This window comes from Elephas maximus, chromosome 7 (assembly GCF_024166365.1).
Source record: "Elephas maximus indicus isolate mEleMax1 chromosome 7, mEleMax1 primary haplotype, whole genome shotgun sequence".
NCBI classification, from domain to species: Eukaryota; Metazoa; Chordata; class Mammalia; order Proboscidea; family Elephantidae; genus Elephas; species Elephas maximus.
This window is the reverse complement of record NC_064825.1, coordinates 47579806-47597508: the sequence shown is the minus strand read 5'-3', so window position 1 is coordinate 47597508 and position 17703 is coordinate 47579806. Positions and strand designations below refer to the sequence as shown.

Below are 17703 nucleotides of genomic sequence, written 5' to 3'. Positions count from 1 at the left end.
CTTTGGTAGGCAAATTCTTCTCTGGATGCAAAAAGCAGTAACCATAAAAAAATTGATAAATTGGACTTTATCAAAATTTAAAAAATTCTTTTGAAAGAAGATGGAAAGGCAAGCCACGAAATGAAGAAAATATTCGTAATACAAATAGCTGACAAAGGACCTGTATCCAGAATATATAAAGAACTCTACTACCTCAATAAGCAAATAACCCAATAAACAATAGGCAAACATTTTAAATAGATACTTCATAAAAGAAAATATATGAGTCACCAATAAGCAGGTGATAAGATACTCAACATCAAATTTAAAACCACAAGATATCCATTCAAATGGGTAAAATTGAAAAGATTGGTAACACCCAGCATTGGCCAGGATGTTGAGTAACTGGAATTTCCATATGTGGCTGGTGGGAATGTAAAGTAGTACAACACACTGGAATACAATTAGGCAGTTTTTTTGCCTTTCTTTTTTTTTTTTTAAGTTAAATATACGGCTATGTACCACTCAGCAATTACACTCCCAAGTGTTTACCCAAGAGAAATGAAAACATATGTCTACCGAGGACTTATCCTTAAAGGATCATCACAACTTTATTCATAATGGCCCAAAATAGAAATACTTAAATGTCCCTTAAGGAATCAGTGCATAAAGAAGTTTTGGAATCCCATTTTAACATTCTTTTACAACTGTACCAACTGCTTGCCTTAGCTGCACCAACTGCTTGCCTTAGAAGGAATGTAAGCAAAGTATTTTAAAAATTTCCTGCATTTCAGACTTGAGTAGGCTCATTTAGTGGGGCTGACAGAAAATTAAACAGGACACGGATATTAGAAAAATATAGGAAAAACACTTGGCCCTCACCGTTAAAATGTCCCATGGACTTTACATTTGCGGCTCTCTGGGGCTAGAACACTATTTCTCACTTCACCCTATACCCTCATCCTTCACCTGGCTAAACTCATTGATTCAGATCTCAAACACCACTTCCTTGAGAACCTTCCCTGATCCGCAGTATGAGGTTAGACTCCCTGACATGTACACCATAGCACTGTGTATTTCTTCACAGCACGCTAATACTGTGATTACTTGTCTAGAATCAGTCTTCCCTATAGGCTATAAGCACCACAACGGCACAGGCCAAATCTCTTTCTATAATTGTATGCCCAATGCCTCCTGGCAACAATAAGTGCTAAACAAATATCTGTGACTGAATGGGTGGACGCCTGCCTCGGCCTGCACTCCCTTTGCTCCCCCTTCCCCAGATTACCTGAGCCCACATGCCTGTTAATTGGGAATGGAAGGGTTGGCCTTCAGACTATAGCAGCCTGTACCCCACCCTCCCATCTGTGCCCCTGAGGAAATAGGTAGAGAAGAAGTGATTTACCTTGTTGTAGGCCAAGCTAAGGTACCTCAGCTCTGGGAAGGGTGGAGCCAGTGTCTGGTTCCTGGCCTTCAGTGACTTCACAGGAAGAATCTCGAATATGGGAGGAAGTGTACATACTTTGGTTATCTTGGGAGAAACAAAAAAAAGTCAAAGTGCTCTCATGATGAAGAAGTTGAGGCTCCAAGGGCCAACAGACCCTTCCTACGGAATTTGGTGGACAGAATGTCTGTTCTAGAAAGACTTGGCCAAAAGACATCTAGGGTCATAAGGAGAGATGTTGCCAAGGGTCCAGGGTCTGGTTCCAAGTTCTCTGAGGTCACATGGGGAGTTAATTTTCCTACAACCAAAGTTCTCTGAGGTCACAGGACAAGATAGTAATGGCAGCTAGGTAGTTCTTTGCCTCAGAGGTTCTTTACTCCCACCTCTCATACTCTGTCCTAGAACAGCTTATCATGAATTGGCCCTTCTACACAGTTGGGCTAAAATTTCTTCGGAAGGCAAGGGGCAGCTGCTTGCAAGGGCAGGGGGATTTTCCTAGTGGGGAGAGCTCTGATGGGCTAGCCTACGTCTATCTACAGTGGAGGCTCTTCATTCAAGGATGAAACAACAGCTAAGTCCTAAATGACTTCAGCCAGGCCTGGGGCTTGGATGTGGCACAGTGCATCGGGTCATGTGTGGAGTCGGGGTCTCTCTGTACAACCCAGATTGCCTCAGGGTCAACATGTCTGATCGAGCAGAAAGTGGAAATTGCTGCATTAACTATATCTTAGCTCAGTTTACTCACTGATTTCTTAAGTTTAGCTGAGACCAAAGGAAATTGCAGGGTAGATATTGGGTTAACGATTGGCTTCAGATGAACTAGATTCTGTTCCTAGCTCTATTAATTACTGTGTGAATTTGAGCAAGTCACTTAAATTTCATCTGTTCATTCAATGAACACTTGCCGAGCACCTACTTTGGATCAAGTATTTTGTGCCCTCCTGGAGTTCAGCCAGTAAAGCCACCACGTGGGACAGGTCAGGAATGGGTGAGCGTAAAACACAAGGACCTGAGTGATGGTATTTGGGAACTTATAGAACTCTTCTCTCTAGGCGATCTGAATGCAATCTCCAAGAGGCCAGAGTGAAATGTAGTGGCAGTCTGGCAAGGCAATCTCCTCAACTGTGCAATTCCCTACCTAGAGCAAGGAAGGCTCTGTGAGCTGAAGTGGGCAAGTCAGACTAAAGCACAGAAAAGAGAAAGCCAGAGAGTCAAGCTGGAGGGTGTCTAGTACTGACCTGAGGGAAGGCTGGTCCTGCTGAGGGCAGAGACGGCCCTGTCTTAAAGAGGGATGCATCTGGCTTTCACAGAGAGAGGCCACTACATGTCTCAGGCATCCAGCTAACTCCCTAGATTCTGAGATGTTAGACAGCTGGGATCTGAGCACTGAGCAACCTACCAATTAACTCTTCTGTGGTAGATTGTTTAATGGCTACAAATTCCTCCTATCCCAGTATGCATGCTCTACTGCAGTATGACCTTGCTCATCTCCCATTCAGGGTGGAGTCTGTATCTCTACCCCCTTGAAGCTACACTTATGACTTTCTTTGACCAACAGAATGTGGCAGAAGTGACACTGAATTTCAGTGTCTTGCAATTCACTCTTGCTCTCTTGGAACCCTGATGCTGCCATCCTGTTAAGAAGTTCAAGATGGAAAGACCACATAGAAGGAGATGCAAAGATGTGCCAGTGGTCCACCTGAGCCCTTCCCCCACCCAAACCTGAGCAGCTGGTGGATTCGAACCACTGACCTTTTGGTTAGCAGCCAAGTGTTCTAACCATTGTGCCACCAGGGCTCCTTAAAGAACCACCTAGCCAGCCCAAATAATGTGAGAAACGCTAAATTGTTACTGTTTGAAGTCATTAAGTATTGGGTTGGCTTGTTATACAGCAGTAGTTGACTGATACAATTTCTTACATAGTTGTATCTGCGGGTGGGGACGTACTGAGCTGCCTCTCAAGGATGCAGGCTGGCTAAATGTGTAGTTACACTTCTTATCGTAAATGAATAAATCAATATTTATGTGCATCAGTCACTGTGAGCTTGGTTAGTGAGCATCTACCCTGAGCACCCAAAAAGAAAAATCCATCTGAGATTTTCTCGAAATGAGAGAAAAATCAATATTCTGTACAGATGAAAATCAAGTGTCTAAACTTGAAATACTAAGGGTTAGGCCCTGGACAGTAGTGCATCTGGCAAGCATCACTCCAGCTTTTGAGCCTCTTGTCAGGGGCAGATAGGCTTCATCCTGGTGGCGGCCCCACCTCATTGCCAGCTCTATCACTGGAGGTGAAACGATTATTCCAGAACAGTGCCTGTGAACAATGAAAGCAGTCTGTGGGCTGTGTGAGGGCAGGGGCGTGGCTGCCTAGTTCATGGCTGTACCTCCAGTGGCCAGCACAGTGGCTGGCACATGGGAGGTGCCCCAGTGAATGGCCTTCCTCAGTGTGATATACAGCAAGGCTCCTCATGGCTCCATGAACTTATTTACATTTATTTACACTAATGGTCTAACTTAAGGACACAAATATAAAGTAGGCAGTTCCTACCTGTGAGGTTGAAAATGCAGGGTAGGATGAGAACACAACCTCTGAAACAAAAGAGAAACAGAGCGGAGGTGGTAAGAGCTCTGATGGGCCCCCAGGGAGGCCAGAGTCTGGGTCGGCCACCCAGCATGCACAGCAGGATGCCTTAGAGGGGGTCTGACTTCCCGGCTCCAGCGCAAACTAGAAGATGAGCTGGCTGTGACATCTGTCAGGTAATAATTCCCTCTGCACTCAGAATAAAACCCTACCTCCTTAGCCAGGCCTAGAGGTCCTGCGTGACCTGGCCCGACTACTTCCCCAGTCTCGCCTCATGCCCCCTCCTGCTCACTCACTATATCCCAGCCACATTGACCGTCTTTCTGACTTTGCAATATGCAAGCTCTTTCTAGTCTCACAACTATTCGGCTGTTAGTATTGATCAGAAGAGAAATCAACTCTCTTAGAAGAGAGAAATGTATATAAAAGCTATTCTGTGAGAGGATTTGAAAATACTACTTGTTGTCTTATTACATATAGAATGTGTGAAGTCAGTGAAATCAGGAGAGATACCAATGGCAGCCAGCACAGTAAGAGGAGGCTGCCGCGTGATTATGTTCTTGGAACCATAAAAGATGAGCCGATAAACAGTTGAATTCAACCAAATAAAGCAGAGCATCTGTGGGGACTGAGTCCTGTGCCGGTACCACTCACCGTTGCCTTGGTTATGGGACCCTTTCCACATGTTACTGATGGCATAGTCAGAAAAGTCACATGAAAATGAAGGAAACAGTACTAGGCAGTGGAACAACACGTGGTCTAAATAACTCCTCCCACAGTGTGGAAGGGGTTTGGGAGAGGTTTGTGCAATGACGAAGTAGGAGTTCACAGGGGGATGGGCTGTGGCTGCAGGCGTGGGTGCTAAGCACTGATCCTCTGGGGAGAGAAAGTGCCCACACCTAGAGAGACAAGCAATGGCACACTCTGCCTGAATACGTGCCCCGCCCCCGCCCCCCCATTACAGGAAGCAAACTCCAGAAAGCAGAACCTACAGTCCAAGGTTCTGACTGGGGATTCTTAAACAAAAAGATGAACAGACAACCAAGAATCTACTCATCTTTGAGGAAAACTAACAATATGAAAAAAAAAAAGTCATGAAATATTAAAAAAAAAAAAAGAAGTAGGACCTGAAAACAAAACAGAATAGGGTTTATTTAGCAAATAGAATAAAACTTTAAAATAGAATGATTAGTATCCTCTGAGGAATTTAAAAGGCTAGTTCCTTTCTGAAACAAAACCAGGTTTATGAAAGAGAAACTACTAGAAATTTTGTAACTTTAATATAAAAAAAAAAACACTTTAATATATGATGACCAAAATGACAGACTTACTAGATGTACTGGATAGAAGAACAGGCACAGTTGAAGAGCTAATTGATAAAATGGAAGGAAGACTCAGTTGAGAGACTCTCTCAGAATGCTGTGTAAAAGGCAAAGACCTACAAAGTATGACACGAAAGAGGAAATGTGGATAGATCCTAAAACTTTTGCCATCTGACGGGGTTTCAAAAGAAAACTGCACAGAATGGAAAGGAAGAAATAAAATTTCTCCAAGCTGAACATACGTTTGTATTTTACGATCCAGCAATTCCACTCCTGGGTACAAAACAGAAACGAGTGTTAATGTCCACCAAAAAGTATACAAAAGAATCTTCATAACGGCTTTATCCAGAAGAGCCTAAAACTAGAAACTACCAAACTGTCTATCAACAGAAGAAAGGGTAAATAAATTATGGTATGAGTGTAATGAATAAGAGCAATGACAAAGAGTGAACTACTGATAAATGCAACAACACGAGTGAATCTCACAGATACAATGTTGGGTGAAGTAAATCGAACACAAAAGAACACATGCTGTATGATTCCATACTCATGAATTTCAAATCAGGCAAAACTAACCTATGATGGTAGAGGTCAGAATAGTGGTTATTCTGGGAGGAGGTGCTGATTGCGAGGGTACCATATGGGCTGCTAGCACTGTTCTATAGCATAATGGACACTCTAGACAAGATTTCTGTACTTTATTCTATGTGAGTTATTTACCAATTTAAAGTAAATGTAAAAAGCAAAACAGCGTGGTGGTGGCAGTAGATCAATGGAAGACAGTATATAATCCAGAAATATACTCAGATATTAAAGGGATTTTGGTTTATAATAAAGGAAGCATTTCTTTCTTTTTCTATTTCTGAATGTTGCCATCTGGATGCGATTCTTGGAACTGTGGCAGCCATCCTGAGACCCCAATGGGATCCAGCCTAAAAGGATAAGGGAGCAGGCTAAGGAAGGCAGAGAAGAGGATGGGAGGAATCTGAGTCCCTCGATGACACTGATGCACCATCCCTGGAAAGCTTCTAAAAAAAAGGTTTTTAAACCACTTTTAGTTGGATTTCAAAAGCATCTTAACTGACAGAACCAGTTAGGAAGGCACTGAAATAGTTCTTGTGAGACCTCCAACTCCCCAGGCCCAGCTGCTTAAATGCAGCAGCTCCCCAGGGAGCCACAGATTTTCAGAATAAACTCTCTCAAGTTTGTTCCCACCCTGGGGCTAGAGTCTCTGGAACAAGGGGCATCACGCACCTGTCCGGTCCACATCCTTTTTCATGGGCAGCACAGTATAGTCCGGTTGCTCGTCTGAGGCCTCATACACCCACGACTTGGGCTGTGGCATGGACTGGTGCTCTTTCCGGGGACTCCCCCTGCCTCCAGCCCAGTCCCCTGAGCCTTCACGTAGGTGAACCTGCTGTAGGTACGGGATCCGGAAAATCCTGTTTTGATCCAGGCTTAACTTCTTCAGTCTTCAGTTAAGGAAAGTGAATACAGAATCAAAGCAATAATGATATCTCAGGGACATATACCCAGCAACTTCGGGGAAAGAACATGGAATCAGGCTTGGACACTTCCTCCTCTCGTGTGACCTTGAGCCAGTGACTTATCCTCTCTGGGGATCAAATCCCTATCTCTAAAATAAGGATGATAATATCAACTTCTCAAGGTTCTTGTGAAGATTAAATGAGATAATATATACAGGGCCTGGCACAAAGTACTGTCTAGTGTATCATAGCTGAGTCCATAGTAAAATTTTCAGGGATCTAAAGCTTAACTATTTAAATGCCTTCATTTTCTTTACTTCAACCAAATAGAGCTCTTTTTAAAAGGTTTTTAATGCTTCCTCATGTGGACAGTGGTTAAACTTCTTTCAGGTTCTGTTTTTTTCCCGTCTCTTCTCTCAGGGGAAACCCTGGTGGCATAGTGGTTAAGTACTATGGCTGCTAACCAAAAGGTTGGCAGTTCGAATCTGTCAGGCACTCCTTGGAAGCTCTATGGGGCAGTTCCACTCTATCCTATAGGGTCGCTATGAATCCGAATCAACTCGACAGCAGTGGCTTTGGGTTTTTTGGTTTCTTCTCTCAGGGTCAGGATCCTGTCTCCAGTTGTACCTCTTCCTACCCTCCTTTCTCTTTCTGCTTCTAATCCAGTCACACGATCAGAGATGTCCTTTTATGAACAAGCTAAAGCTCAGAGAGGAGAAGTGACCTGCCCATGGCCACAAAGCAGGGATAAGTGGTGGAGCTGGGGTTTGAACCCAGGCTTTTTGGCTTCTAGAGCAGCACTCAGGGTGTGAGCAAGGCTGGGGGTTACAGAGGGCCCTGCAGAGGGGCTTGTGGCTTTACCTCCTGAGTCCGGCCAGGCTGGCAAAGCAATTGGGGTTGGAGAGTTTGTTATCATCCAGCATCAGTGTCTCCAGCGCTGGGAACCTCAGGATATACCTCTTGCTCGTCAGTGTTGTTACGGATGCCTCCCTGTGAGCGCAAAGATCTTGGGTAATGAGCAAGGGCAGAGGACAAGCTCCACTCTCCCCAGGAAGAAACGGAGGATAGGGAATCAATCATGAAGCCTAATCAACTTGGGATCTTCTCTAGTGCTTAAGGCAGGGGCCTTTAGAAAGGGAACAGAAGGTGTAACTCCCTCCCTGACTGGCTCTGTCCTCAACCCCCCCACTCATAATACATAGCTTTCTGTACCAGTGTCCTTTCTTGTCTGTGTAATATGCAGATTGGGGGAATTTATCTCAGACTGAGCCCTAACAGTGCCTGCTGTTAGAATTTAGATGGAGATGGGCCACAGGGATCTATTTGCATGGATAGGTCTACAGAGGGGAGAGGAGGCAAAGAAGAAGTTTTATGGATGTATCTGGGAGAGAAATAGATGAAGAGAATAGAAATGTATGTTTCAGGTAGTGACTCCAGCTGCAGTCCCAGGTACATAAGTCTGAAGCCGCACATGGAGAAAAACTGCATGCACAAGCTGATTGGACAGGGACAAGAGGTGAAGCACTGGCAGTGCTCATGGCAAATACCAGGTTGAGTAAGGCATGACGGAGTTGGGAAGGAGCGTTCTGCAGGTAGAATACCACACAGTTTTGGCTCAGGGCAGACTCCTGGGTATGCCCTGTCATCCCAAGGAATGGTAACCAGGGCAGCACCAGGAGACAGAGCCCTTGACACGGACCACAGCTTTGCCACCACGTGCGGTAGGGAAGGGTGGATTAAGGACCATCCCTGACAGCAGTGAAGCTCTCCTCTAAGGTGACTCCATAAAATGCACACATCAGTGGGGGGTTGAGAAGCCTCTTCTTAAGCTCAAACTCTCTGAGGATCCCCAGAAACACCTGAGAGTGGAATTTAAGGAGTTGAAGTCGTGAATTACACAGGTGGGGCAGGAGGTGGAAGCATTTTAGTTACTGCCATTCATGTGACCTCATTTGTGGCTCCAGGTAGATGAGATCTATTTAACAACACGCAGGCAGATGACTCAAATCACGTTTTCATTCCTCCCTCAACATTTCACATTTCATCTCCTCCACGCACCAAAATGAACACACACAGACATACAGCACAAATACACGCACACATATATAAACCACAAACACATATACAAGGAGAGGAAGGGAAACATGTCTTAAGCACCTATTGTATTCCTGGCATTGTGTTAGGTGTTTTATGTATGTCATCTCAGAAAGTCACCGAGAAGGAGAGGTATTATCTTTATTTTCGCAGATGGGAAATTCAAGCTCAGTGACTTGCCTGAGGTCTCATAGTCAAAAAAGTGGTAAAGCTCCAACTAGAACCCAGGTCTGCCTAACTCCAGGCCCTTTCTGCTGCCCCATACCACCTCTCGCTCACGTTCACATCTTTAAGGCCCATGTGGATTAAAAGGTGAGGAAATGATGGGGGTAGCTGTTGCCTGGGCCAGAGAAAGCGTGACAAAGGTGGGCAGTGAATTCAAAAGCTGGGAGAGGGAGCCTTAACAGTCCAAGCAGGAAGGCTGATGTAACCCTAGGGCTGGGGGCCTTCAGAAACAGGAGCCAGAAACTAAAAGAGGATCAAACATGCAGGCCTGGCTGACGCAGCAACAGGAGCTCAGGGAGCATGACTGGGAAGGGGCTGCTGTCTGCTCCCGCTGGCTTTTAACTATTATCTTTTAGCTTGTTTTGTTTTTTCACTTGATAATTGTAGATTTCCATGCAGTTGTAAGAAATAATACAGAGAGACCCCTTGTACATTTTTCCCAGTATTCTCCAATGGTAACATTTTACAAAGCCATACTATAACATCACAACCAAGATACTAACACTGATACAACCCACCTATCTTATTCAGATTTCCCTAGTTTTACCTGTGTTTGTGCATGTGTATTAAGTTCTATACAGTTTATGACCTGCGTAGGTTCACGTATCCACCATCACAGTCAAGACACTGAACAGCCCCTACACCACAAGAATCCCTCGTGTTGCCCTTTTATGACCACAATGACCTCCCCTCTGACCCTCCCAATCTCCAGCAATTACCCATCTGTTCTCCATTTCTGGAAACCCTGGTGGTGTAGTGGTTAAGACCTATGGCTGCTAACCAAAAGGCTGGCAGTTTGAATCCACAAGGTGCTCCTTGGAAACCCTATGGGGCAGTTCTAGTCTGTCCTATAGGGCTGCTATGAGTCAGAATCGACTCGATGGCAATGGGTTTGATTTGGTTTGGGTTTTCCTCCATTTCTAAAATTTGACATTTCAAAATTGTTATATAGATGGAATCATATAGTATGTAACCTTCTGGGATTGGCTTTTTTTCACTCAGCATCATTTCCTGGAGATTCACCCAAGTTGCTGTGTGTATCAATAGATCATTCCTTTTTATTGCTGCATAGTATTCCATGGTATGGATATACCACAGTGTAACTATTCCCTGTAGAAGGACATTGGGTAGATTCCAATTTTTGGCTATTACAAACAAAGCTGATGTGAACGTCCATGTACAGGTTTCTGCATGACCGTAAGTTTTCACTTCTTTGGGATAAATGCCCAGAAGTACAACTGCTGATTGTCTAGTCGTTGCATATTTACTTTTTGGCTTCTCCTCCAAAAAAAATCTCATTGCCATCGAGTCGATTTTGACTCACAGGGACTCTATAGGACAGAGTAGAACTGTCCCATAAGGCTTCCAAGGAGTGGCTGGTGGATTTGTAGTGCCGATCTTTTGATTAGCAGCTGAGCTCTTAACCACTGTACCACCAGGGCTCTGGTTTTAGCTCCCAGTTACTTTTATTTCTGCATCCCCGAAGTGCCTGACAGGTGCTGGGCCTGGCTTCTGACATACAGTCAACCTTCAACCCATGGCACTTTGGATTCTGTTCCCACTGCTCTTCAGAAACTGTTCTTACCCAGGCGACCTGTCTTCACATACTGGCCCACTCCTTCCTCTTTAAAGCATTCTCTTTCCTAGACTTCACTCTCCCTCAGTCTATCTGCAGTCCCTTTTCCTTGGCCTGTGCCTTAAAACATTAATGTTCCCGGATTTCTGACCTAGATCCATTTCTTCTTATCCTAGCTACTCGAAGCAATATCATCACCCTCTTCTATGGATTTTCTGCTGATATCCCTAGTTTTAATCTCTAGCTGTCTTAATAATCTAACGCTGCAATAACAGAAATACCACAAGAGGATGGCTTTAACAAACAAGTTTATTCTCTCACAGTTTAGGAATCTAGAAGTCCGAATTCTGGGCACCAGCTCCAGGAGAAGGCTCTCTCTCTGTCGGCCCTGGGGGAATGTTCTTGTCATCAATCTTCCCCTGGTCAAGGAGCTTCTCAGTGCAGGGACCCTGGGTCCAAGGACACGCTCTGCTCCTGGCCCTTCTTACTTGGTGGTATGAGGTCCCTCTCCTCTCTGCTCAATTCTCTCTTTTATATCTCCAAAGAGATTGACTCAAGATACTGCCTAATCATTTAGATTGAGTCCCGCCTCATTAATACAACTGCCTCTAATCCTGCCTCATTAGTACCATAGAGGTTAGGATTTACAACACATGGGACAACCACATCAGATCACAAAATGGTGGACAACCACATAATACCGGAAATCATGGCCTAGCCAAGTTGACACATATTTTGGGGGGACATAATTCAATCCATGACACCAGCCCTCTCATCCGAGCTTTGTACCTCTGGGTCCAGCTTCCTCCTAGACAGCCTCACTTAGATGCTCCGTGGATATCTCAAATGCATGTGTTCAATACTGAATTCATCATCTTCTCCCCAAATCTGCTTCTCCTCCTCAATTCTCTACCATCCATGTCCTGTCAATTCTCTCTTAGAAATATCTCTTGAATACCCATGATCAATCTTTCCATTCAGGTCTCATGCCTGCCTGTTTGAACTGCTGTCACAGCCTCTTAATTGGCCTTTTTCCTCTTCCTCTCCAATTTGTTGAATGAATGAATGAAGTGTTATCAAAAGAAGCCTTAAGAGTAGAATCAACAACTTCCCTTGCCAAGTACTGCAGTCAACAGTCCCTCAAGGTACACAAAGATCATCACTGTATGTAACTGAAATCTGCTACAGTACCCCTGAAGTCAGGAATATTTCAAATTTGGATTTAGAAAGGATATATAGTCATTCATTCATTGATTCATTCACATACTCATAAATTTCTTTAACTTACACTTATGGACCAGGTACTGGGAAAACAAGAACATATCCTTACCCTCAAGGTGTTTATAGTCTCGTGGAGGAGGTGAACACACAGCACGCGGAGGAACAAATACTATAACAGAGGCAGGTACAAAGCTTGGTGAGTATCACCCACTCTGGGGTGGAGGTGGGGTAGATTCAGAGAAGATAGTGTTTAAGCTAAACCATGAAGAACAGAGAGGGAATTTGCCTTGTTCTTAACTACTGTGAGGGAGAGAGAGTAACAGGGAGAAATACCATCTCTTTGTGGCTAGATCTGTAATATATTTAAAAACCTTTGGCAGCCATGTTTCCCATCAAGTGGCTCAGAGAGCCATGCAGGCAACTCACCTATAAAGAAAAACGTGGCGAGTCACACAGAGCAGCAGATCTGAAAGCTGAGAAACAGGGCATCCAGGCTGCCCCACATTATGTCCCTAAGGCATGGGTTTGAGATCCCCCAATATCCTTATAAAAAATTCTCCTTTTGGGCATACTCTAACACTGGTGGACTTCTACAGGTTATAACCATGACAGTTCTGACTAAAAAAGAGACAAGTTAGAAATGGTGTCAGAAAGAGCCTTGGCAGCAGGGTAGGGGAATAGGGTTGAAGACCAAAGACCAGAGACAGTTAACAGAGGAGGAAGGAAGCCTTTAGGTCATAGTATTCCAAGGTTACAGATAACTCCTCCTTTTCCTGGAATGACCAACTTTCATACACTGAATTTTTAATCTCTGTCTGAGGTCAATTATAGGAGGGTGCAGAGCAGCCCTGCTGATTCATAATTAATTAGCCAATCTTTTTTTTAAAAAAAAAAAAAAACTCCAGTGAAATATGAAACAGCTGAGAAATAAGCCTTTGGAAAATTCCTCTTGAGCCCCTTAATGGAGAAGCCGGCTCTGTTCCTGTCTCTTGTGACAAGTTACACTGCTTTTTCTTTTTAAAGTTCCATCCTAATTATAACATATAAGAGTTTTCTTTTGTCTCTAAAATCTATGTCTTAAAATAGGGGGGCAGTCAATAGGCAGGTGAGGAGGACAAGATGTCAGGCTTCAGAGCAAAGCATCAGGCTCTCCTACTGAGCTCTTCCCATGGCGGTTTTAGGGGACGAGCACTTTGAAGAGGCAGGAGTCTGTCAGTAGTGAAGAAGCCCAAGTTTCTACCTGTTCAGAGAGGTGTTATTTTTATATCTCCTTTTGCCAAAACAAATTTACACTTTTTAAAACCTGACAGGTTTTACTTCATTTTTTAGAAGTCAAGAGCATGCCCCAGTGGTTGGATTCAGGAATGGGGAGTCATGTGCCGTATTAGAAAAAGCATGGGTGTGGGGATCAGGCCTGGGCTCTGGTACCAGTGCTGCTGCTGCTTTGCTTGCTGTGTGACTTCTGGCTGGTGCTGAGCATCTCTGGGCCCAGTTTCTCTATCTGAAGGGCGGGGGGGGGGGGCAGGGAGGTGGGGGGGAGGTGGGGGGCAGCTTCTTTTAGCTTTACATTGTAAGACTTTGGATTAGACTAAAAAACAATGCTCAGTAGACTAAACCAAGGGCTGCAGCAAACTTAACAAACTCTAAATGTCAGTTCAAATGTCAGATCAGCTTCTATGCTAAGATACAGAAAACCCACTGTGCAAACAAAGGGTGAGGGAGACATGGCTTAAGAGCTTGCTTGTGTAAAAAGAGGACTTATGATGTGGCTGATAAAAAGCTAGTGCTCTTTTAGATGACATTATTAGGAACACAATGCTTAGAAAAAAAGAGGTAACAATCTCTCTCCACTGTATACTGGTCAAGCCTGAGAGAGCGGACTTGTGTGGTCCAAGGGGGAAAGGGAATAAGCCTAATGGGAAAGTCAAAGTATCAAATTTCAGCTCAAAATAAGTAAAAATGGAGTGAATCAAATATGATTCCTCTAGCTCACCCAGAGAGAGCTAATTGTGTGATCCAAGGCCTAGAAGTGAGAGATACAAATAGTTCAGAATAGATAAGGTATATCATGGAAGGGAAAAAACTGAAGAGAAAGGAGAATAAAGCAATAGACAGACTCAGGTCATGCAAAGCTTTGTGAGCAATGTTAATGGGTTTTATCTTTACCACACTGAGAAGTTGCAGGGCAGGGATACAATCAGAATGACTGTTGATCAAAAGCCACTGTGAAGAAAGTACAAGGGCAAGCCACAGTCTTGATGAAGGTATTTGCAACATACGCAACCAACAAAAGGCTGTATCCAGAACATATAAAGGACTCCAGCAAATAAAAACAAACAAAAAACAGACAAGTCAATTAAAAAATGGGCAAAAGACTTGAACAGGCACTTCACAAAACAGGATATGCAAATGACCTGTAAACACATAAAAGGTGCTCAACTTTATTAGCAATCAGGGAAATGCAAATTAAAACCACAGTGATACACAAATACATACCCACCAAAGTAGCTGAGTAGCTAACATTTATAAAGACCAACAATATCAAGTGCTGATGAAAATGTGGAGTAACAAGACCTCTCATCTACTGCTGGCAGGAATGCATATTGGTAACACAAGCATTCTGGGAAACTGGCATTATCTACTAAAGCCAAACACACCATATCACCAAGAAATTCCACTCCTAGGTATATACCAAACAGAAACATTTCCAATGTGTACCAAGCAACATGTAGAAGAATGTTACAACAGCATTTTTCATATAGACAGAAACTGGAAATAATGCCAATATCATAAATAGAATAGATAAATGATGGTAGTATAGTCATACTATAGGATATTATTCAGGAGGAAAATGAATGAACTTCTGCCGTATGTAACAACATGAATAAATATCACATACAATGTGGAGTAAAAAAGTCAGACAAAATAATACACACTATATGATTTTATTTACATACAGTTCAAAAGGAGAAAATGTAAAATAGTGTTAAAAGTCAAGTTACCTGTGTTAGTTTATTAGGGTTACCTTAACAATCTATCACAAATTGGGTGGCTTGTAATAAAAGAAATTTACGGTCTCACAGTTCTGGAGGCTAGGAGTCCAAAATCAGGCTGTCAACCATGTTGATTCCTTCTGGGGCTCTGCAGAAGAATCTACTCCATGCTTCTCTTCTAGCTACTGGTAGCCCCAGGTGTTCCTTGGCTTGAAGCTATAGCGTAACTACCTCATCACATGATATTCTTCCTCTGTATCTCTGTATCTCTTCTCTTTTTTAAGAACATCACTCAGAATGGATTAGAACCCACCCTACTCCAGTATGACCTTGGTATTTAACTGATCATGTCTTCAAAGATCCTATTTCCAAACAAGATCATGTTCACAGGTACCAGAAGTTAGGACTTCAACATAACTTTCTGAGGGACATAATTCAATCCATAACATTATCCTTAGGAACACAGGAGAGGACAGTGACTGGGAGATGGCATAAGTGAGGGTTGCTGCTGGGTTATAAGCAGTGTTCTGTTTTTCTTTTCCTAGGAGATGGTTTTACACGTGCTAGGTTGGTGACAAGTGATTTTACTGTATATTTTTGGTTTCTGCACCTTTCTATATGTGTTACAATTAACACAAGCTATGAGTCGGAATCCACTTGATGGCAATGGGTTTGGTTTTGGTTTTGGTTATGCAAATAAAAATTGAGAGCCTTAATCACCATGACACTTTCACTAAAGAAAATTCAGCCACAAGAAAAGTCAGGAAGAAGCTATGAGACACACGAAGAAATAAAGAACAATGAAAGTGTCCATATATTTAAATCAACACTGACTGCATAAAAAAGTAATAATGTCTTGGGTTAAAATAAAAAGACAGAATTAAAGTACACCATAATAGCATATGCCTCATATGCATGCAAAAGCTGGACAATTAATAAGGAAGACTGAAGAAGAACTGACGCCTCAGAATTGCGGTGTTGGAGAAAAATACTGAATATACCATGGACTGCCAAAAGAGTGACCAAATCTGTCTTGGACGAAGTAGAAGCAGAATGCTCCTTAGAAGCATGAATGGCGAGACTATGTCTCACATATTTTGGACATGTTATCAGGAGGGATCAGTCCCTGGAGAAGAACAACATGCTTGATAAAGTAGAGAGCCAGGGAAAAAGAGGACGACCCTCAATGAAATGGACTGACACAGTGACGCAACAATGGGCTCAAGCATAACAACGATTGTGAGGATGGCTCAGGCGGGACAGCATTTCCTTCTGTTGTACACAGGAACTGGCTCTACTGCATCCAATGAGAACAACAACACAACAGCATATAAGTCAGGAGTAGGGAGTACACAGAATTAAAGTTTTCTTACGGGCTTAATCCTGTCATCAAAATAATCAGTGATGATATATGAGATTTGAACAACATAATTAATAAACATGGCCTAGTAGACACACTGGAGCCAAAATTCAATAATACTCATTATTTTCAAGCACTTTTATAGCATTTACAAAAATCAACTATAAACTGGACCACAAAGTCCAGCAAATTTCAAAGGATTGAAATCAGAGCATATTTACTGACATTGCCATTAAGCCAAAAATCAATAACATAACTTAAAAAATCCTAGATGTTTGGAAATTAAGAAACATATTTCTAACAAACCCTTAGAAATTAAAAAAAAAAATTTAACTGAATTTAAAAAAACACTGCACATGAAAAGTTGTGGGATAAAACTAAAGCAGTAGTTAGAGGAAAAGCCACATCTTAAATGGAAAATCATATCCTTTATTAGAAAAGACAGAAATTTAATGAGCCAAGCATCTATTCTAGAAGTTGGAAGAACAGCAAAAAAACTCAATCGAGTAGAAGAAAATAAACTTAAGAGCATTAATTAGTGAAATAAAAAAATATATATATACAAAGAGTGCTCCTCTTAGAAGTTCCATGTGCATTAGTGAAAATAATAAAAGCAGGACCATGAAGGACTTAGATCCTTCAGGGATGAAGGTGAGCACCCCACACCAGTTAAAGAACCTTGACCAGCCAAGGTACTGGATGAGGGCAAAGGCAACATTAAATAGGAAATGGAAGAAGGATTTATAAATATTCATTATGGCCTCCTGACCAGTTAAGATGATTGTAGCAATTCTGTACATTTTCATGTCCAATTTCATCCTTGCTTGTTTCATGTGGGTGTGTGTCTGTTTCATGTGTGTGTGTGTGTAAACTGTGTGTGGTGATTGCCTTCACAGCTTTTTCGGTTATAAAACGTCCAGGTGGGACTGTGACTACTTTAGAAGGGAAAATAACATCATCTAGAGTGGTGGCATAGTGGTTAAGTGCTACAGCTGCTAACCAAAGGGTTGGCAGTTCAAATCCGCCAGGCGTTTCTTAGAAGCTCTATGAGGCAGTTCTACTCTGTCCTATAGGGTCACTATGAGTAGGATTTGACTTGACAGCACTGGGTTTGTTTGTTTTGGTTAGAGGTCTACATAGTGACTGACGGAATTATGTCTCATCCCTTTTTGGAAGAGGATGAAAGTGCCGTCATTGTTAGTGGAAACGTTGTTTCATGTTAGACAAAAGCATGTTGTAGTTGCTATGTTGTATGGAAATTAAATATGGAGAGAAGGAAGAGTAGGTGTTCAGTTTCCAAGGGTTAGATGGTGTCAGTCATTTGCCTATTAGCTCTTGGCTTTCACTTCTTCCCTTTATGCTCAACTATGTACTGCAGGGGACTGGAGTCTTGCCTCCAAACTACACTTTCCAACTGA

General features: G+C 42.8%; 1 protein-coding gene across 4 annotated transcripts in view; it reads right to left on the bottom strand.

The window, feature by feature from the left end:
- Positions 1–17703, bottom strand: part of XRRA1 (X-ray radiation resistance associated 1) — a 58995-nt gene that overhangs the window by 13385 nt on the left and 27907 nt on the right. For 2 of the 4 annotated variants that reach the window (XM_049889793.1, XM_049889794.1), the window contains 4 exons: positions 7678–7806; positions 6584–6801; positions 3975–4015; positions 1385–1510 (listed from right to left, as the gene is read on the bottom strand). In XM_049889793.1, coding sequence (XP_049745750.1) covers positions 1385–1510; positions 3975–4015; positions 6584–6801; positions 7678–7806 — 514 coding nt within the window. Of the gene's footprint in view, positions 1–1384; positions 1511–3974; positions 4016–6583; positions 6802–7677; positions 7807–17703 lie in introns of those variants that run through there. The other 2 variants (XM_049889795.1, XM_049889797.1) reach the window with 2 other exon arrangements.